General features: G+C 45.0%; 1 protein-coding gene across 4 annotated transcripts in view; it reads right to left on the reverse strand.

Moving 5' to 3' along the window:
• Nucleotides 1-287: 287 nt before the first annotated feature.
• FRMD1 (FERM domain containing 1) overlaps nucleotides 288-18641 on the reverse strand; it is a 39956-nt gene continuing 21602 nt past the window's right edge. For 3 of the 4 annotated variants that reach the window (XM_061378805.1, XM_061378806.1, XM_061378804.1), the window contains 11 exons: nucleotides 15450-15529; nucleotides 13293-13369; nucleotides 11481-11667; nucleotides 8884-9039; nucleotides 6588-6653; nucleotides 6312-6380; nucleotides 5964-6138; nucleotides 4025-4360; nucleotides 3756-3884; nucleotides 2981-3060; nucleotides 288-1075 (listed from right to left, as the gene is read on the reverse strand). In XM_061378805.1, coding sequence (XP_061234789.1) covers nucleotides 788-1075; nucleotides 2981-3060; nucleotides 3756-3884; nucleotides 4025-4360; nucleotides 5964-6138; nucleotides 6312-6380; nucleotides 6588-6653; nucleotides 8884-9039; nucleotides 11481-11667; nucleotides 13293-13369; nucleotides 15450-15529 — 1643 coding nt within the window. In that variant the 3' untranslated portion in view covers nucleotides 288-787. The remainder of the gene's footprint in view (nucleotides 1076-2980; nucleotides 3061-3755; nucleotides 3885-4024; nucleotides 4361-5963; nucleotides 6139-6311; nucleotides 6381-6587; nucleotides 6654-8883; nucleotides 9040-11480; nucleotides 11668-13292; nucleotides 13370-15449; nucleotides 15530-18641) is intronic. The other variant, XM_061378807.1, reaches the window with a different exon arrangement.

Below are 18641 nucleotides of genomic sequence, written 5' to 3' on the forward strand. Positions count from 1 at the left end.
GAGCACAGAAGACAAGTCACTTGTTGTATTCCCTGCCACATCTCCCCAAAGATATAAGCATTTATTTACCAATCTGCATCACAGCAGTAGTAGTAAACAGCTGAGAGACAGTTCACTTTGTTGCATTAAAGAAAAAAGGAAAAAAAGAACACACAATGGATTTGGCTGGATGCTTACACTGAAACAAAAGAAAGAGGAAAAAAAAGAAAGAAGAACTTCTGGCAGTGCAGGTCTTGCTCCCAGTAAAGCAAACAGGCAACTTGTGTTCATTACAACAGCAAATACATGGCCCTTCAAATGTGCTCAGAGAATATCCTGGCCTGACAGCTGTTGGCAGTGGTGTAGCAGCACAAACTAGACAATGCTAGTGTACAGATAGTTTGGTTAACTTAAGTGAACCACAAAAGAAAGGCAGGAAGATAAACTGACACAGACTTTAAATTTCTTTCTGATAAATCCATTTAAGACACAGTGTTTGCTTTACTAACTCAGTGCCAGTTTTGGTCCAGGGTTTTTTGGTTTTTATGTTGGTTTTGTGACTGCTAATGGTGCAGGCCACTTATATTTTCTGCTCAGACAGACACTTCAAATGCAAACATTAAGTGCTACACTCCAGTTGATTTGCCCTTTAGTCAGGTCTGCAGAAGTGATGCCACTTACTGATTATGGAGCTGAATAACAAAGCTGCTCACAATCTCCTGCAAGAACCAGAGTGACATCACATGTGTTAATGAGGTATATATTTCCATGACAAGCCGTTTCCTGGTTTGGAAGAGCTCCAATCTCATTACACCACAAATTCCTCTGGGAGCTGGTCTTCTCCAAGAAGATCCAAGGAGAGGCAGTTCATGGATCGCTTCCCATAAAGAGCAGACTTGGTTTTGCAGTCTGCTGTGGAATAAACGCAGCCATAGATAGACAACTTATCCTCCAGGCTGCAGCCAAATGTGTAGCTGTGGGACGTGTCTGAAGACAGCGTGGCACTTAGTGGTGGGTGCCGATGCTTGTAAAGGCGGATGTCATCCAAACTCTGGCTGTGCTGGTCTGTGCAGCTCCTGTTTTTGAGTGATCTGACCTGTCAGTTCAGTCACACACACAGGAATAAGACCGGTGAGCTCAGACACAGCCTAAGGTTGCTGGCTATGCATGCTACGAGTTTCCCCAGATTGTTCTTCTACTCCTTCAAAAGAGCCCCACCAGCCTGAAGGATGTTGGCTTAATGAAGAAGCTGTGAACCATTGAGAAATTACAAGTGCATTAAGCTGCCCTGCCACATTTAGCCAGATCCTGATCTGTCTGCAGTGTTCTCAGTGTCCAGTACAATGTACCAAATACTTGACAGGTATTGACACCTGACTGACCTGGTACTTCTTGGCAGATCCATGCAGTCATCCTCGAATAGAGGAAGTGCACATGACAAAAAATTACTCCAGCAGCAGTTGAACACACTGAGTTAGTGAAAATCTAATAGGCTCAAAGTTTCAAGAAGGTAACCATGCTAACTGGTAAGTGTCCAAAATGGTGTAACACCTAATGGTATTACGGTGTCCAAAATTAACTAAGTGTGACATACAGTTTCATCTACATAACTTTGCTTAGCAATGAAGAAAACAGGAGTGACATACCAACAGTAATTCCCAGAGGCAGCGTCTTACTACACAAGCTGTAGTGACTCAGCCTCTGTGGAGAAATTACTGACCGTTCCAGACATTTCCAACTTCCCCACCTGGCTTTTTTCTTACTCTGTCTCTTAATTATCAGCTTTTAAATGCTAACATTAGGGCTGATTTCAGGAGTGTAATTTTTAACCAAGATACTCCTGTTGGGAATACAGAAAACTTCCTCCCAGTATCACTTCTCTCACCTCCACGGGATGGGAATTAAAAACTACCCTGAGGAAATCCTGTGCTGGCTCAGCTGCGCTCCCAGAAACAGGCACATGCTGTATAGTCTAGTCAATGCCAAGGAAATCCAGTTCTGCAGCATGGCCTTGTAAGGAAGTTTGTGAGATTTTTGAAGTACAAAAGTAGCAGCCAGGTCTTTGCAATTCCTTAGACAGTCCTATGTTGATCAGAAACATTCTTACAAAACAGATGCCTCCTGATCAATTAACAGTACAAAGCATGTGCTCGTAAAAGCATTAACATCAAAAGCATTACTTTAAAGCAAAATGCCCGCTCCCTGCCTTGCATTCTGTGAGTCACTCCAGTCATACAGGAATGAGTTCATTAGGATTTGTCCAGCTTTGGAAAAAGAAGTTGAAAACCTAAACCATTCTTTTAGCAGATAAGGCTAATTTGGATTCAGAAAGGAAAGAAATGGTAGAGGCTTGGCTTTGGTTTTGTTTTTATCTACCCCAGTGGGTACAGCTATACTTTGAAAAGAAATATTGTTTGGCCTTAGAAAGGCATTTTAATAGACCTTTTCCAAGCACAACTATGATATAACATATTTTACCATATATAGTTGTCTTTTCTCAAGGGGTTGATGAAAAGAAAATGTTGACAACAAAGACTTAAGCACACGCATAGTATAATCACACAAATGATAGTAATTAGGAGCTTGAGCATCTGGTTTTGCTCTAATGCGAGCTCCTTTTGGCTTCAGGAACAGGAAGATTATCAAGTTTGCAATGCACATCCAAACTGTATGGATGTGTGGCTATGACTTGGCTCTATCTTGCACTGAAAATTTGGAAGTGGGTTATTTTCCATTTCCCATTTCTGGAAGGCAGACAGAGTTGAATTGCAAGATTTTCCCACCAATGGCTCCAAACCTCTCTATACTATTCTGGACGCAAAGGCTGCTCTCATCCTACTCCTAGTGAGCAGTAGCTGGCCAACAGCTGGTTTTGGCTACACCATTTAAAAATCAGTCAAATCCAGACCAGCTAAGGTCACCTGATTTACAGCTGTCTCGATTGGAGTAGACCTTGGTTCAATGCCCACACACAGACCCTCCTGCCGAGCACCCCCCTTACCTGGTGAAGGGATTCCACACTTTGGCCTCTCATTTTTATTAGCGTGACTTGCACCACAGACAACGATTCCTGATTTATAGCTACAAAGGAGAAGGAAGAAGTGAGAAGCATTGCAGATTTGAGGTTTTGTGGGCTGCAGAAAAGGGAAGTTGTTCTCACAGGCCACATTCAAGCAGTGCTGGCTTATAGGTATAAATATACATCAGTGAGCACCCTCAGCGCTCTGGAAGGTTTGCTCACAAGTACTCCTCTTTGCCCCCAGGGATTAATGTTTAAAAACCTCAAGAATACAGCATCTCATCAATGTGTCCCATATTCACCCATCTTGCTTTGCTATAAAGGCTGTGTGTCTTATAGCCAGACAGCTTCTGTGTGACTCCATTCTCTGTCATTCCCTGTATTATAAGCCACAGACCTTCACCTGTTCATCCCTGTGACTAGCCTGTTAATCTGCGGTTGAACACCTTGTCTGTTTTGTGGTATACAAGATTTTACAGCAAATTCTTTCATGACAAAAGGTTATCTGTTCATCATTAACAGAGTATAAACTTGGCAAATTTGGAGAAGGGAGACCTTGAGGAGGACAGAGGAGAGCAGCATAGTACAATACAGGGTGCTCGCTTTTAACTTCTAGATGAGCTGACTTCAAATGTTTCAGTAGGGCAATAAGTAGTAATGGCAGTAGTTTGGAAGAAGATACAGCTTTCTTACATCCCCTCAGTCTGGTGCTAAAGACTAAAGAAAAGCATTAAGCAGTAGCAGAAAGCCATCTCACCTTGGCAGCTAGCAGCATCTAGAGGAAGAGATTCAACAGATTCTCCCACAGTGGCCTCCTCTAACTGGTCTCCCTCTAAAGGCTCATCTACAGGCACCTCCTCTGGCTCATCTACTGCCAGCTCAAGCTCTAGGAGGAAGAGAGCAGCAGGAGAAGGGTTAGCATTACACTTCTGCTCCAAGCTGCTTCACATTCTCTTACTCCCTGTTTTCCTGCAGGAGTAGAAAAGAGCAGGTTTAGAAGTTGATCTGCATCTCCAAAGCCTTTACCATCATCCTGAGATTCATCTTCAGCCCGCCCTTTGCTGCCACTGTCAATGCCTGAGCTGCCGTAGCTGATGGTTGAGCTGCAGGATTTCTCTTTCCTGTGCACTCGGTCGATGCTGAAGGGCTCATCCACCGACATTTCCACTGACACCCGGTGCCTGGAGTCAGCCTCGATGCCTGATGTGTGGGAGCTGCCGTGACTCCCCGTGGATTGGCGCGAGAGGCGGTTGTCCCTCCGGCTGCCCCCACTGCTCCCGCTGCCACGCGAATTCTTATCGCACGGGTCTAGGTCCATGTCCAGTGTGTCACTGATATAGGACTCCCGGTAGCGCTTCTTCTCTGAGGAAGAAAGGTGAGAGAAGCCAGTGGGAATTTTAAGCAGGACTGATGGAAGAGTAGCAAAAACAACATGGACTGGGACAAACCAACCATTAAGAAACAGCTGCTGCAGCTACTGAACAGGTACAGGGACAGCTTTGTATTTTGCTTCCTCAGCAGATACTAGGATGCTCAGCTAGTTGTAAAAGAATTAGTGAGTCATGCTTGCAGTAAATCCAGCATCTCCTGAATTAGAACAGGCAGGTAGAGGCGGGAGCAGGGGGATTACTCAGCTAACCCAAGTGCTCAGTCTAAGAACAGAGTGCAATGATACCTTCTTGAAACAGTCAATAACGTGTGGAGATAGCCAAGAACAGGATCCCTGTGGCTGGCATTTATTAATGATTTATTAATTATTTTCCAATGGCTTGTATCAGTTACACACAGAGAGGTGTGCTGAGGGTGGTCAAGAAATCCATGAGACACTAGTAGACACAAACCAACCAAGGGCCTTTTGCACACACACTTGATTAGTGAGCCTTTCTACCAGCAACTGGCACATGCCACTGGTTGCACCCACACATCTCAAGGCCACTTCTATAACCCCACTGAAGAGAAAGACAAATAACCAAGCTAGACGAGACCAAGCACTGCCTTGCCCTATAGACTGATTCCAACCCAGCCAGTGATCACCACTTACACTCCTTAGAGCTGGCTGAGATGGGGAGTAACCAGAAATAAGTTTCCAACAAGAAACAAGTTACCTACTACTGCTCACTGACTTCTACTGACCTTGAGCATAACAACATAAGTCTTACAAACCCCAGTGAAGACAGAGACAGCATGAATGGAGAATGCAGGGAACAGCAGTTAGGAAAGAAGTAGGGCAAAAAAGGCATTCAGGAGAAGGCTAGAGGGAAAGGACACAATCCTCTAAAGAAAACCTATGCAATGTGTTAAAAACAGTCACCAGGTAGAGGCAGGCTGAGAAGTTGTAGGAGATCCAGCTTGCAGAGCTGGAAAATGGAACAGGGCGAGCTGGGAGGTAATGAAATGACTGAAGTTTGTCTGAAACGATACTAGGGACTGTCAGTTCACATCACTGTTGCTACAGAGGGGACCCCATCAGAAGAGACAAATTCTGGGAGTCCTGATCCGCTCTTGGGCTCTAGCACCTGCAACTCCTAGCTCTTAACTGTCAGACACTATAGACTAAATTGTGCACAGTCTTTAGTAAAGGGCACTAAAACATTAACACACAACTTGTACTGCTGCTTGAACGCAGTAAGATCTAATCCCAGTGGAAAGCTTTATATTCAAAATTACTTCCACTTAGAAACGTGTGTCAAATATGCACAAATTGGGAGCATAAAGAGCAAAGATCTCCTTACTTAAAGTAAGACATTACTCCTCTACTGCACTGACACTTTCTGACCAGAGTCTAGCAATGTGAGAACCATAAACACTTCCCAGTAATGGACTTGAAACATACCTAACACCTCTATTTCTCTCACTGACTTCCTGATAAGGCAGAAACACCATTAATTAGAGAGCAGCCAGCATGAAGCAACAGCAGAGCCTAACTCTTCCCCTTACCAAAGTCACCTACTCTTCCATCACATACCTTCAGCCTCCTCCAGTTTTTGGATTTGCTTCAGCACCGGCTGGATATTGAGAAAGAGGCGGTGGCTGTTGCTGAGGAGCTGCAGCAAGTGCCGTGACCTGAAGGGGCAACCCGTGTAGTAAACCAGTTTCCGTGCAGAGGGCAAACCATCTGGCTGGATCTCAAATTTTTTCCCCTGCATAAAGAGGAGAGATGCCTGTGAAATGAGCATGTTTCCAGCCACAAAGCTACCAGAGATAGCTGCAGTCTTGTGTGCATAAGTAACAGGACTTGACATGGCAGAGCGGGATTTGCCAGGTCCCAGGTTGACAGCCCATTGCCAGATGGCCTCTGCTCCGTCATACTCACCAGAAACGCCAGCTTCCCAATGTGTGACCAGGGAAAGTCGTAGAGGAGCTGTCGGACGTGGTTCACCTCCTGCAACACATCAAGCTCAGAGTGACACAGGGACTGGCAGGTACAGGGTGGAGTCAGCGATGTGCAAAGAATTTGCAAACAACCAAGAATGTGAGATATGTGGAGCCTGGTGCTCGCAGGGGAGGCAGAGGAGCCGTGGTTGGGGGGAGGACGGGGAGCTGGGCAGAGTTAATGCTACACCAGAAGGCTTTCACAGCAGTCTGTTACCTGATAGATGTGCATTCCTCTGAGGGTCAGGCCCAGGATAACTGTCGGGCGATCCTCCTTCTTATCCTGAAAGAATAGAAGAGCTCAGAGTAAAAGGTTAATCTACAAAGACCACACTCTCGTTCTAGCACCTACTGCAGGAGAGGTAGCAGGACTCCTCCATCAGGCAGATGCCATCAGCTCATTCGGTTTTTATTGTGTTTGTAAAAGGCACCTTGCCTTATTGACCCCTGAAATATCTACACCTAAAATCCCCTCTTGCTGGGCAACTCAAGCATTTCACCAGCAAACGAACACCCTGGCCAGGCAATCCAGCTTTAGTGATCTGAGAGCATGGACTCATCTGAGAGCATGACTGCACGGCTGCTCTCAGAGGTACCTTTTAACCTCTCACACTGCTGTGTGCAATTTTTGCTGTAACCATGAACATGCACCACTCACTCTGCAGGTGACAGGGAGCCCGAAACAGAAGGGACACATGTCCCCTTCTCCTTGCCACAGCACTGCTGCTCAAACCCAGGGACTTGCTGGACCTTAGGTGTCCCTTGGCAGGAAGAGGCCTAACCAATGCCCAGAGTTACAGAAACTTTATAACCTTTTGACCTCAGTGTTTGGAGCAGGTGAACTTAAATGCTTGCAGCTCGGCTGGAATACTGCTTTGTTTTTCCTCATACTGTATCTTGGTATGACATACTGTCTCTAATGAGATTCCTCTGCTTGAAGACTAAAAAAATATCATAAACCAGTTCTTTCAGTCCTTCCTGGCATGGCAGACTAAGGGAGGGGAACACATACTTTTCTTGCTAGGAGGAGGAAGAAAATCTTGGGGTAAAGATTCACGGGCTCACAGAACTCAAACTTGCTATCAAAATTTTCTCTCCTCATTTGGCATGTAAGATACAAGCCTCATGCTTGTATCATCCCATTACCTCCCCCTTTGCCCCAGTACCATCTACGTCTCCAGTCTGAAGTCATTAGGAAATGCTTTCTGCCTCCTAAGAGCTTTATAAATCAGTATTGGTCTGGAGGGGAGACATGGTGCTCAGTGCTGTGTTTTCCTTCAGAGTTCCCAACCTCAGTAGCAGGCATGAGGAGGGTGTTAAGACAAAAGTAACCGCTATTGAAATCTCAGGGCAGCCAGCACACCAACACACTCACCTGGCACCCCTGCATGTGACCCAGGTGTCACCTAGGAGGAGGAAATCTCCTCACAAGATGAGATGACTGTGTCACACAGCAGGAAGAAGAGCACATTGTAGATCAAACAACACATGAAGGAGTCAGCAATTAATAAAATATAAGTTCAAGTTGGACAGGAATTTGGATACTAAGAACAACCATTTCACAGCCCCGGTGCTTTCAGATACAAATTATATCCTGTCCTGCCAGGTGGATTTCTTATGGCATTCAAGTATAACCAAAAATCTTATGACTGCATCATTAGCAGTATTGGAATCAAAACAGTGAGGACAGAGGAAAGGTAGGGGGAGCATCTGCAGTTTGCAAGGAACTGAAACTGAGCCTGGACTGTAGACCTGGACTGTAGAACAAACTGGAACTTATTTCCTCCAGAAAAATCCTCCAGTAACCAGAACTGCTAGATCTGGTCAAAGGACGTGGTTACCTCCCAGACACAATTCCCACTGAGCACAACCAACCAAGATACTTAATTATGAGTCTGACAAAGTGGAGTATCTCCATTTGGAAAAAGAGATCCAAGGCATTCCTAATTGCATGAGCAGGTTTCACTCACTTTAAGGTGAACAGAAAACTAATTCTAGATCTAAACTCTCTCAGCATGTGAAAATGAAGCACATTCTGTTTAAGCCTGCTTAGGTAAGGAGTCTAAAACTCAGGGACAAACAACACAGGAATTCAAAAATTGACATACAGCTGAAAAAACACCAACCACTCTAACAGGGTTGGAGGCGTAAGGGAATAAGATAGTCAGGATGACTCAGCATCACCTCAGTTATTACATGGCATTTGTGTGAAAGCTGGCCAACCTTTTGTCACCATTTCAACTGACTGTACAACAACAAAAAAAGGCTTCTCTGTGATTCCCTGGTGCAAGTCTATTGACAGGCAGGGACAAAAATCAAGTTTTGCCATTCTGCTGCCAGTTTCTTGGCCAAGGAACAAAACTAGATTGCAGCTATACCTGTGTATAGACAACAGATTTGTTTGTGGGGACAGGCCTTGTAGGGCTGAAAGTTCTAGGCCTGTTTTGCAAGTTCAGTTGTGCACCCAATCAGCAATGGGAGGGAAGGTCAAAGTAAGAAGGAATTTGTTTAACCTTCTGCAGCCTGTAGAAGTGGACAGGCACATCTTCCAGCAGGCAGGACTCCTTAATGAACTTCAGCACTGCTTCCTTAGGGCTCAGCCCTTGCTGTTCTCGGTGCATCTCTGGGGCATGTTTCAAGATGTAGTCGCTCCCCCTCTTTGCAATTATCTAAACCGCAAGGAAAACAAACAGGTCAGCAACTCTTCAGCAATCCCCACAGGAGACAGCAAAGCAGAGACTGCAGATGGAGGAGATTCATACAGGCCCTCAAGATGTTAATCCACATTCACCTCTACCTCCCTGGAAGATAAGCATTTAAAGTAGATGGTACCAATGTCTCCAAACAGATCCTAGATGGCAAAATCGTAACAGACCAGGACTACAGAGGTCGTGTCAGCTCTTTTCATTTTAATTACTGGAATTAGCCTTTCTAACCCCTGGCATCCATAAATGCTTGTAGGCAGATAAAAAATATTGCTCTGCATGCCAACACAATCAACAGCAACATCTCTAAACACTGCAGAAATGCTAGGTGGTCCTTTTAAGACCAGAAACTACACATTACCTTGTTTAGCATTTCCATCCTCAAAGGGGTGGATAACACTATCTCAAGGTATTTTTTTATCTCTTAGGAGTAGCTAGCAGGCATGTGGCTTTGCTAAGCAGTAGAAAAACCCACACTGGGCCATTTGCTCTTTGCCTTGCAAGTGCCCAGTTTCCATGCTTGCCCACACGCCCTCTCCATAGAAGGCTACAAGGCAGCCTAGCCCCATCTCAAACCACAAGCAGCAGTAACAAACAAGAGGGGCATTGGCTGAATTCACTTCCTAAAATCCCTCACCAGTGGGGGCATATAAAACTGGATCCCACCGGATACCTGAGAACATCCTGCCAGGAACAACCTGCCTAGGCTCAAAACAACCAGACCCCATCACCACCTGGTTTATAGTAAGCCCCCTATTTACTCTGCTTGGTAACACCTCTGCCCTCCCCAGCATGCCTTGCCAGATGATTTTGGCCTCCCACGAGAAAGGCTGGGCTCGGTGGAGGACAACACTGATTCCATCAGCTGTGGATGTCAGCAGAAAGAGATGCACTAACACCACAGTTCAAAGTCAGGCTGATCACTCCAGGGCAGCACCACCTCTCCTCACCAGAACAAGCCTTGGGGCAGCTCTTGGCCAAACGATCTGAAGCACATGTTGGAGGAAGAGTTTGTGTTGGAAGAGGAGATCATTCAGTATCTCCCCATGGAAGCCCAGGGGCAGGGAGAGAAGCGTCCCCATGCCTGCCAGATTTTGCTCTTTGTAATGATGTAATAAATCACTCACATACCTCCTTGGGGTTGTGGCTCAGTGCAGGTGAGCCAGGATTTGCCTTGGCCTTTGCAGTGTTTGCCAGATGAGCAATAGTCTGTGGTAAGACTTTTAATGGCCCCAGAAGTGGCACAAATGAGACCCACCTTTTCCAGCCCTTTGTTAGCTACCTTCTTTCTGCCAGGCAACATATAACAAGGAACAGCAAGGGATGAAGGCTTCTTGCCTGGGAGAAAGGCTTATTTCTGCACAGCAAGGCAGGCAGGCTAGGACTCGTGCATGAAGGAGGCTCTACCAGCCCTGCCTCCCCAGCACAACTTCTGTCACTGCTCTCAACCTCTCCCCAAAGCAGGGGACAGTGCCACCTATCAAGGGAGGCACAGCTTGGTTGGGGACCAACTACCTGAGGCATCTGGGCTTGAAATCTGCTGTCACAGCAGAGAAGGGGGCTCCAGAGCTAAATCAGGTTGCAGAGAAGGTTCTGTCCAGGTCACAGGGAACATCCCACTCCACCAGACATCCTCAGACATTACAAGGATGTGCCTGTAGCAAAGCTAGCTTCCCCTTCTATTTTTATGGAAACTGAAGTGTTTATCAAGTTTCCTTGACACTTTCAGCTAGAGGTGAACTCTCTGTAGGTAACCAGCTCTGCCAGTGTCTTAGCTAATTTGCCTTCATTTGAGAACTAAACCAACTCTTAGATTTCTAAGTCTTAAAGATCACAGCCCATATGCACATGCTTATAAACAAACATGCAAACCCATTTCCAGGCTCTTCCCTTTTCTCTTACTGCAGTTGAGCTAGAGATTAATGACAAAGCAAGCACTAGAGGCTTTGCACAGCAGTATTACCCCTTAGAGTTTGGGTCTAACCATCCCATAGATTGGGACAAAGGGCAATGGACTTGGCTTTGAGGCACTAAGGTTTTCTGTAGAGCTTAGGTTGTGCAGATCTTGTGATGTACCACTGCAAACACACAACCCTTTGAGCCACAGAAGAATTAAATTAAGACAGCCACACTGTCAGAGTTCTCAATTGGGCACCAATACATTCCCTCACCAAGGAAGGTTACACACCACCCACCTCACTGATGAGTGAGCCCAGGAGAAATGGGCACCTACATCCAGTGGAAAGAGATGTCGTCTCCTGTGGGAATTCAGGGTGCCACTTTACCATTACGCCTGATCATTGCAGTGGGAGTTGTGGATATTGTGTGGCTGCAGTTAGGTACCACCTTGACATAGCTCCTGCTGCGCATACAGCCTGTTGACAGAAGGATGCCCTGAAACTCACCCATTGTGGGAAATAAGCCTGAGGTTCAAAATATTTGCCAGTGTGGACCTTCTCTCTGTAGTTGCCCAGGTCTGCCTGTAAGCTGTAGGCTGCCAGCAAGAAGTAGATTTCTTCTTTGTGGTTGCACCGAGACATCAGAACTTGCTCTTTGAGATGGCAGTAGTAGAGCTGCCGTGCCACCTTATCACTGCAAGACACAAAGGCAGATTTACTTGAAGCAGAAAGTTCAGGCTCAGACAAGGCCCCTTAAACACATCTGTTTTGGAGAAGAGGGGTTAAACTTTGACATCCCTGATGTGTGCTGATGCCACCCTGATATAGCTGTGCGTAGGGGGCACCAAGCCAAGATCAAGGTGTTCTCCCACTGAGTGTTGTACAAACATGGGAAATGGTAGCTCCTATCTTCCTGAGCATGAGATCTAAGAAGTTAGGGTAGGGGGTAGATGAAAGGAAATCACGTCACACCTGTTTTGGAGACTGACTACATCAAGCACTCTGTTTCTCTGGAAAGCCTGTAGCAATCAGGAGAGCCAACCACCTTGAATCCCAGTCCTGTTTCTTGCACACCTGTCCTCCTTTCCCCTCTAAACCCAGCACTGCTTTTTCATTTCACCTTGCCTTAGGCACAAGGCACTTTTCAACAGCTAATTCCTTGCAAGGTAGATCAAAAGACACTGGAGCCTTGGGCTTGTTTTTGTCTTCTTCCTCAAGCTGCTAAACAGGGATAGTCTGATAAGGCATAACTATCGCATAGCATTGATAACCCACACAGCCCCCACTGTAAGAGCTCATGGGAAGCAGGCTGCTGACATGCATGTACAGATGAGGTGCTGGACACTATGGTCTGGTTAGAAAAGTGTGTGTGTATAGTCTGAAGGGGCCATACAACTACCTCTGCATGGCTCCACAAACCTCTCCAATTAAATTACTAGTGCAAGACAAAGTTGTTTGTGATGCTAAAGGATATGTACGTCAGGGGTGGTAGAATGATATGCAATCTCCCTTTGTACCTGTAAGCAAAACTAAATAAAACACACCTAACAGCCAAACAGACTCCAGAAGAAAGACTCCCCTGTATCCAAAATGAAAGACTATGGAGAGAGAAAAAAACAAAAAAACCACCAAGCTTTGTTCAAGATGGGAACAAATGCCAAAAATTGGGTAAAGATTTTAATCCACCCAAATGATCCCAGCTCTTGGATTGCCCTGGGGTCACAGCAATGCCAGAAGTGCTGATGCAAATTAACTCTGTCACTTGTTCATTTTTAACTACCTCATCCTTTGTTCTGTACCAGGGGTGAGGGTGATGGTGTTTTGAGTGCAGCCCATATTCCATGTGAATAGACTGCAAATGCAAAACTTATGAAGTAATTTCTTTTGTCTGCTTACAGAAGTCCATTTCCAGGAACAGACTGCACAGAGCACTGCTCAGATACAAAAAACAGATTCAAAATTATTAGCACGTGTTCTGGAGTATTTTTGGTATATTCATCTGATGCTTTTCATACAACCAAAAGACGCAAGCAGAAGAGTATTAACTGTGTTTTGATACTGTCGTCATTCAACCTGCTCTCTAAACACAGATGGAAAAGCAGTCACTATTTTCATAGGGATAAGGAGTATGATTCAAGGGCAAAATATTCATGGCTGGGTGAGGAACTCTGTGACAGATAAAAAAAATAAAGCAAACCTTTTGGGCTTATTTCTGAGAGCTCACAGAGATGAGCTCAACAAATAAATGTTATTTTACTTGCCTCCTAAGGTAACAGTGACTAATTCAAAACACAGTAACTACCACAGAGGGGAACTTACCTTATTACTCTTCCATTTTCTACGTAGTATTGTACTCTAAAGAACGCAACAAAAGGAGGGCTGAATTTTTCTGTTCCCTAGAGCAGAGATAGAAGACAGATTAAGTAACATTCAGCATCCAAAATTCCTGTTACCCGTCTAGTAACTCCCTCTTCTCCTTAACTCCCTCTCTCCATACTGCTTTTCATTTTCTGCTTTTAGCTCTTGGCAAGTTTTAGGGAGGAGATCCAACTGTCTTGCAGGCTCACAACAGTGAGGCATCATAAAACATAAAACAGGCTGAATGGCAAAACATCCCAGGGAAGGTAGAAGGTTTTGGATGGGGGCAATGAAATAATAAATAACATAAAGGAGTCCCAGTGTAGCCTGGGGATGCCCAGCCTGGCCCAGAGTAACCCAGCTCAGCACCTGGCAGCACATTAGTGCTGAACGCAGCAGGTTGAACACAGCCTCCCTAGAGCACCAGGCAAGGCGGCAGGGCAGCGTGCCATGCTGGCACACCTAGGAGTAACCAGCTACCATTGTGCTGCACCACATCACTCAGCACGGACACACGCGCTGCTGCATGCAGCATCTACTGCCTCAGGCTCAGGTGCACCAGCCTGATATTAGCTCCTCGCCTGTTGTTTGGCAGGGCTAATGGTTAGTTATCCACACCTTCCTGCAGCCACAGACCAAAGGGAGACATTGATGTCTGCTTCACACTGAAGACGTCTGTTAGAAGAAAGCCAGCAGGAGTTCTGCTGTTGTTTTAACTCCAGCCTACCTTTCAGACTTAGAGGTTTGTTTAAACAGGAGAAAAATATATATATATATAAGGAGGGAAAAAAAGGAACAGCTTATGTTACTAGCTCATTCTCTCATCTTTCCTACTTTGCCACTCACTTCTTTAGTGTTCATACAGGTAACTTTTTTCACACAGCCAGTTTCAAGGTTTTGCTGGTCAGACCCATCTCGCTGGGACAAGGTATATGGCATGCTGTGCACATCTGATGTAGACAGCGACTTCTTGATCAAATATTTATATGTTATTTTTCTGGAACTTGTTCATAGTCACCCTATACTATCAGCTGGATGGGGCTTTCCCCCTGAAACCTCTTAATAGGAATTAAATCCCTGACTGCTAACCCAGTCCAACAGCCCAGCTCCTCTCAGACTTCAGTACTGTCAATGGTAACTCATCCAGCCTTTTACGATTCACCTTGCACCAGAGGTTTGACACTTGTCCTGACTTAAAAAGTGTTGCAAGAATCCAGCCTCAAAGCAACCACACAGCATGCCCCATTCTGAGGTGACCAGAGACACTTGCCTCAGAAAAACCTCACTGGCTGGACAGACAGCCCTCTGCATAACTGGTAGCTATCTTTGGAGTACCCCTCTTGTATTTGGGAGAAGCAGTGTGGGATAAGATCGATCTCCAAACCTCAACAGTCATCTGCAAAGTTCTCTAGGCAGCAGAAATGGCAAGTGAAAACCCTTAAGGAAGGTGGAAAAAATAATGATGAGCTAATTAAGATATTTGAATGTAATTGCACACTACACTGTGTTCTAGACTGTGGCTCCTCTAATAATGACACACACAAACAGGCACTATCATGTCTGAACGACCAGCACTAAACAATTACGTAGGCTTGTCTTTATTTCACACAGCTTTTCTCTCCCTTGACAGGCAGGGCTAGCCTTAAAGAATTAAAACTCTTCTCAAGCAAAATATCCTTCTTCTCACTGCACTGTCCTTCTGCACGTACTCTGGAAGAGTCACAGCTCCAGCCTCTTCCTCATACCAGGTTCAAGTCACAAAATGTCATTTAGGCTCTTCTGCTTAAGCACAATGAGATTTCCAGGCTCTTTTGTGGGCTCGGCTAAGTTCAAACGGAATACTGACCAAGTGACCTTCTCTACTCTTGTAGCAACTAAACAGCAATCATGCAGCTACTATTGCTCAGGTACAGTTGTGTAAGGGGCTGGTTTAGCTCTTTTAGTTGTATAGCCATGCACAAAACATTGCACCTTGCTACCAAACAGCATTCTGCAGGCCATCCTCAAGAAATGCTTTACGGACCTTAGCTTAAGAGCTTTAATTTCACTGTTTAGTCCAATACAAAAGCAGTAGCCTCCAAAAAAAAAAAAAAACAAAACAACAAACATTTGTCTTACTTTCGTGGTCTCTTTCTTCCATTCTTTTGAGAAGTATTTGCTAAGCTTCTGCTCCAGGTCTATAAAAACATATTCATTATCTGAAAGACAAGAGGAAAAGGAATTCAGTGTTAAAGAATTTCTAGTTCTTATTCATTAAGCACTTAGATGACTATACAAGTTGTTTCCAAGCAATGGACTGAAACAAAGCTGACTAGGGAATAGACAAGGCAGGGAAAAGAGAGGGCACCAAGTCTCTTCAGTATGTGTGCTGCCTGAGACAGTATGGAAGGAAGGTCAGCTACGCCTCAATTTGAGAGAGCAGAAGTTTGCCAAACACCCTCACCAGAAATGCCGAATTCCTACTTCATAAGGAAGAAGCCACTTACAGATGGGAAACATCACCTTACCAAGCTAATTGTACTGTCAGTTTTGCAGATTCAGGTTTTTATTATTATTATTATTATTATTATTTAACAAGTAATCCCTACCCAAACTTACACTCTGCCATCACATGTTGCCACAGCCCAACATGGCATAAGCAAGTTAAGAGTCAGGTATTTGACAGGTTTCATCCTCTGCATATGAACTGGGTCTTCCAAAATGGTGAGGAGGACAACGACCAAACCCAAATGTCCACTTCAGAAGGTCTGGCATCTCCTGCTCACTTCTTTCGTAGAGCAAAGAGATGAATAAAAGGAAGGGAAACCTGGCCTCTCACAAGACCAGGACTTGCTCTCCACCCAGGTAAGGGTGAACAAGAGACAGCCTGAACAGCACATTGCCTTCAAAGAGCTTTGTGCCGCTTTCAAACCCAATGCTTTGTTTAACTGCTTACCAATTATCAAATCCAAAATAACTCAGACAATAAAAGGTTTTTTCCAGTCTGCACAAGTCTCTTTAATAATAATTTTTAATAATGAATAAATAATAACAATAGTAAAACCTAATGGGTGTTTCAGGCTTTAGCAGCAATGCCAGCTGAGCATTCACTTGACCAGTCCCTCTACTCTTTGGTCTTGCCCAATAAAGTGCTTTGACAGGTGACAAAAGTACCAAGCTGAAGAGCTTGTTCCTTAGACATGAAAAGAGCAGGAAAAAGGAGGGAAAAAAAAAAACCAAAACAGGAAAACCCAAGGAGAAAAAAAGAACCCTTCACAAAACAACCTTCTGCCCCTGATGACCAGCCCTGACTTCCAACATGGGCTTCTGCTTTCTGATATCAAACCAAAAAAAATAATTAAAAAAAAATAAAAAGAGGGGGGGAGTACAGAGGTGAACTCTATTTAGTGGAGATTAAAGCCAAATGAGAGCCTGCACTTTTGTCTGTACAGCAGGTGAAGATCTGGTAGAGGCCACGGTTCCCGTTGCAGCAGGTGTTCAAGGGAGCTCTGAGCTACCTTACAGCAATACTCCCAGAGCATTCCAGTTCCTTACAGGGGCAGATACAGCAAATATTTCTTTTGCAAGCTTTTAAAAAACAAGCAAGCAAAACAACCCCCTATTGCCTCCTCCTTCAGTTCCCATCTCAAGTAAAAGAAACCACAAGGGTCCATACACCACATTAACAGGAAGCCTTACATAAAATACCAGTAACACTGGACAAAAATAAAGAGGACAATCCCCCAAAAGTCCCTTTTCTGTCTCTATGGTCTTCCTTGCATTGTACTGACTGCAGCTGTAGTTTTAATATAATCACACTTGTTTACCACATTGCTTGCTATGTTACATACATATACATACAACAGTACTTAACAGGAGTGTTGAAACTGTACAGAAATCCTGAAAAATTTAGTGGTGGGAATCTAAGTGCCATGGCACACAAGTGATATAGAAATTGCTTTGCTATTTTAACAAGGAGAGGAAGGTTTTAGCACCACAGAGACTACATCTTGTACCTGCCTTTTCACTTATGCCTGTGCAATTGAGCAGCTGGGGGCCTATGCTGGCCCCAGTCATTGATTCTCTAAATCCATTTGGATCAGATAACACTGCCTTAAGAAGGCTGACAGAAGCCCCAGTCAATGACAGAGATGGGTTTGGTGTATCTCTTGGACTTGTCTCTGCCCCTTGTCAGCTGTCAAGCTGATAAGCATCTCACTGTAAAGCTTTTTCTTAAAAAGTAAGTAAAAATCTCATTTAGGAAGTGACTGTACAGCAAGCAAGAGGAGTGGGATAACATAAGCACAGCACCCAATCCCTCCCTGGGCTTTGGCAGTCCCAGGGCAGGGGTACTTGTGCATGATAGGCTCCTGCAGTGGGACTGAGGCTGCTGCTCCTGGCACAGGAGTGTTGGGTAAAGCCTGTACTGGTCCTGCCAGCACCAGTGTTTAGCTGCCACCTTGTAAAGAGGGTAGGGTACCCACATGGCTGTACACGCTGAGGGGTCAGTTTTCCCTTCTTGCTCAGGAAATGATGGATACATATATACACAATGCATCAAGCCACAAGGGAAAGATGGCAACAGAAAGCGCAATGATATACCCTGAACCATCCCATCACACAAGGATATGGGGACAGAAAGGGGAAAAGGCTGACAGAGCAGTTACACCATAGTAAAGCCATTTGTTACCCACAGCCCCTATTTACCTCTGTCATGTTAATTAGATTACATGTGGCTCCTAGCAGGGCCCACATGCCAAGCCTGAGGTCTCCAGGTCACTATCATGCCTACTGAGAGGTTCACACAAACCCCCAGAATAAGCCAAGATGAAGGAGGAGGACAACCTGATGTATCAGCTCTCCCTGGGGGTCCTGCTCCTTCCCAGCCCAGCATCCTCCTCGCCCTTCCTCCCTCCCATGCAAGAACGCAGCACTGCATTCCTGCCTTAATGAAGTTAATATTGCTGGAATGTCAACCTGCAGCATAAGCCTCCATCTCCAAAAACAAAGAGATATTTCCCTCCCCAGCCTTATGTGGGTTGTGTTTTTTCTTTTCTCCCCTTAAACTGGATTAGCAGTGAAACTGCTATCTTTTGCCAGACACCAAAACTGTCTGTGGCTTGAAAACAGCACCTCTAACAGAGACGAGGGCACCAAATTCCAGCACTCCAGAGCAGTGCTGTAAAGGACTGCATAGAAATGCACAGATGGCTGCCTGCCCAGGGAAGAAGATGTCTGATCCGTGGATCAAAACAGTGCTGGATACTCAGCAGGTACAAACTGTCATTGCTTCACAGGCCTCAGCTGAAGGACAATGGAAAGGTAGTAAGA

The sequence above is a fragment of the Neopsephotus bourkii genome, unplaced genomic scaffold (assembly GCF_033783945.1).
Source record: "Neopsephotus bourkii isolate Nb327-2 ecotype Australia unplaced genomic scaffold, CSIRO-AGI_Nbou_v1 NB_1767, whole genome shotgun sequence".
Classification (NCBI taxonomy): domain Eukaryota; kingdom Metazoa; phylum Chordata; class Aves; order Psittaciformes; family Psittacidae; genus Neopsephotus; species Neopsephotus bourkii.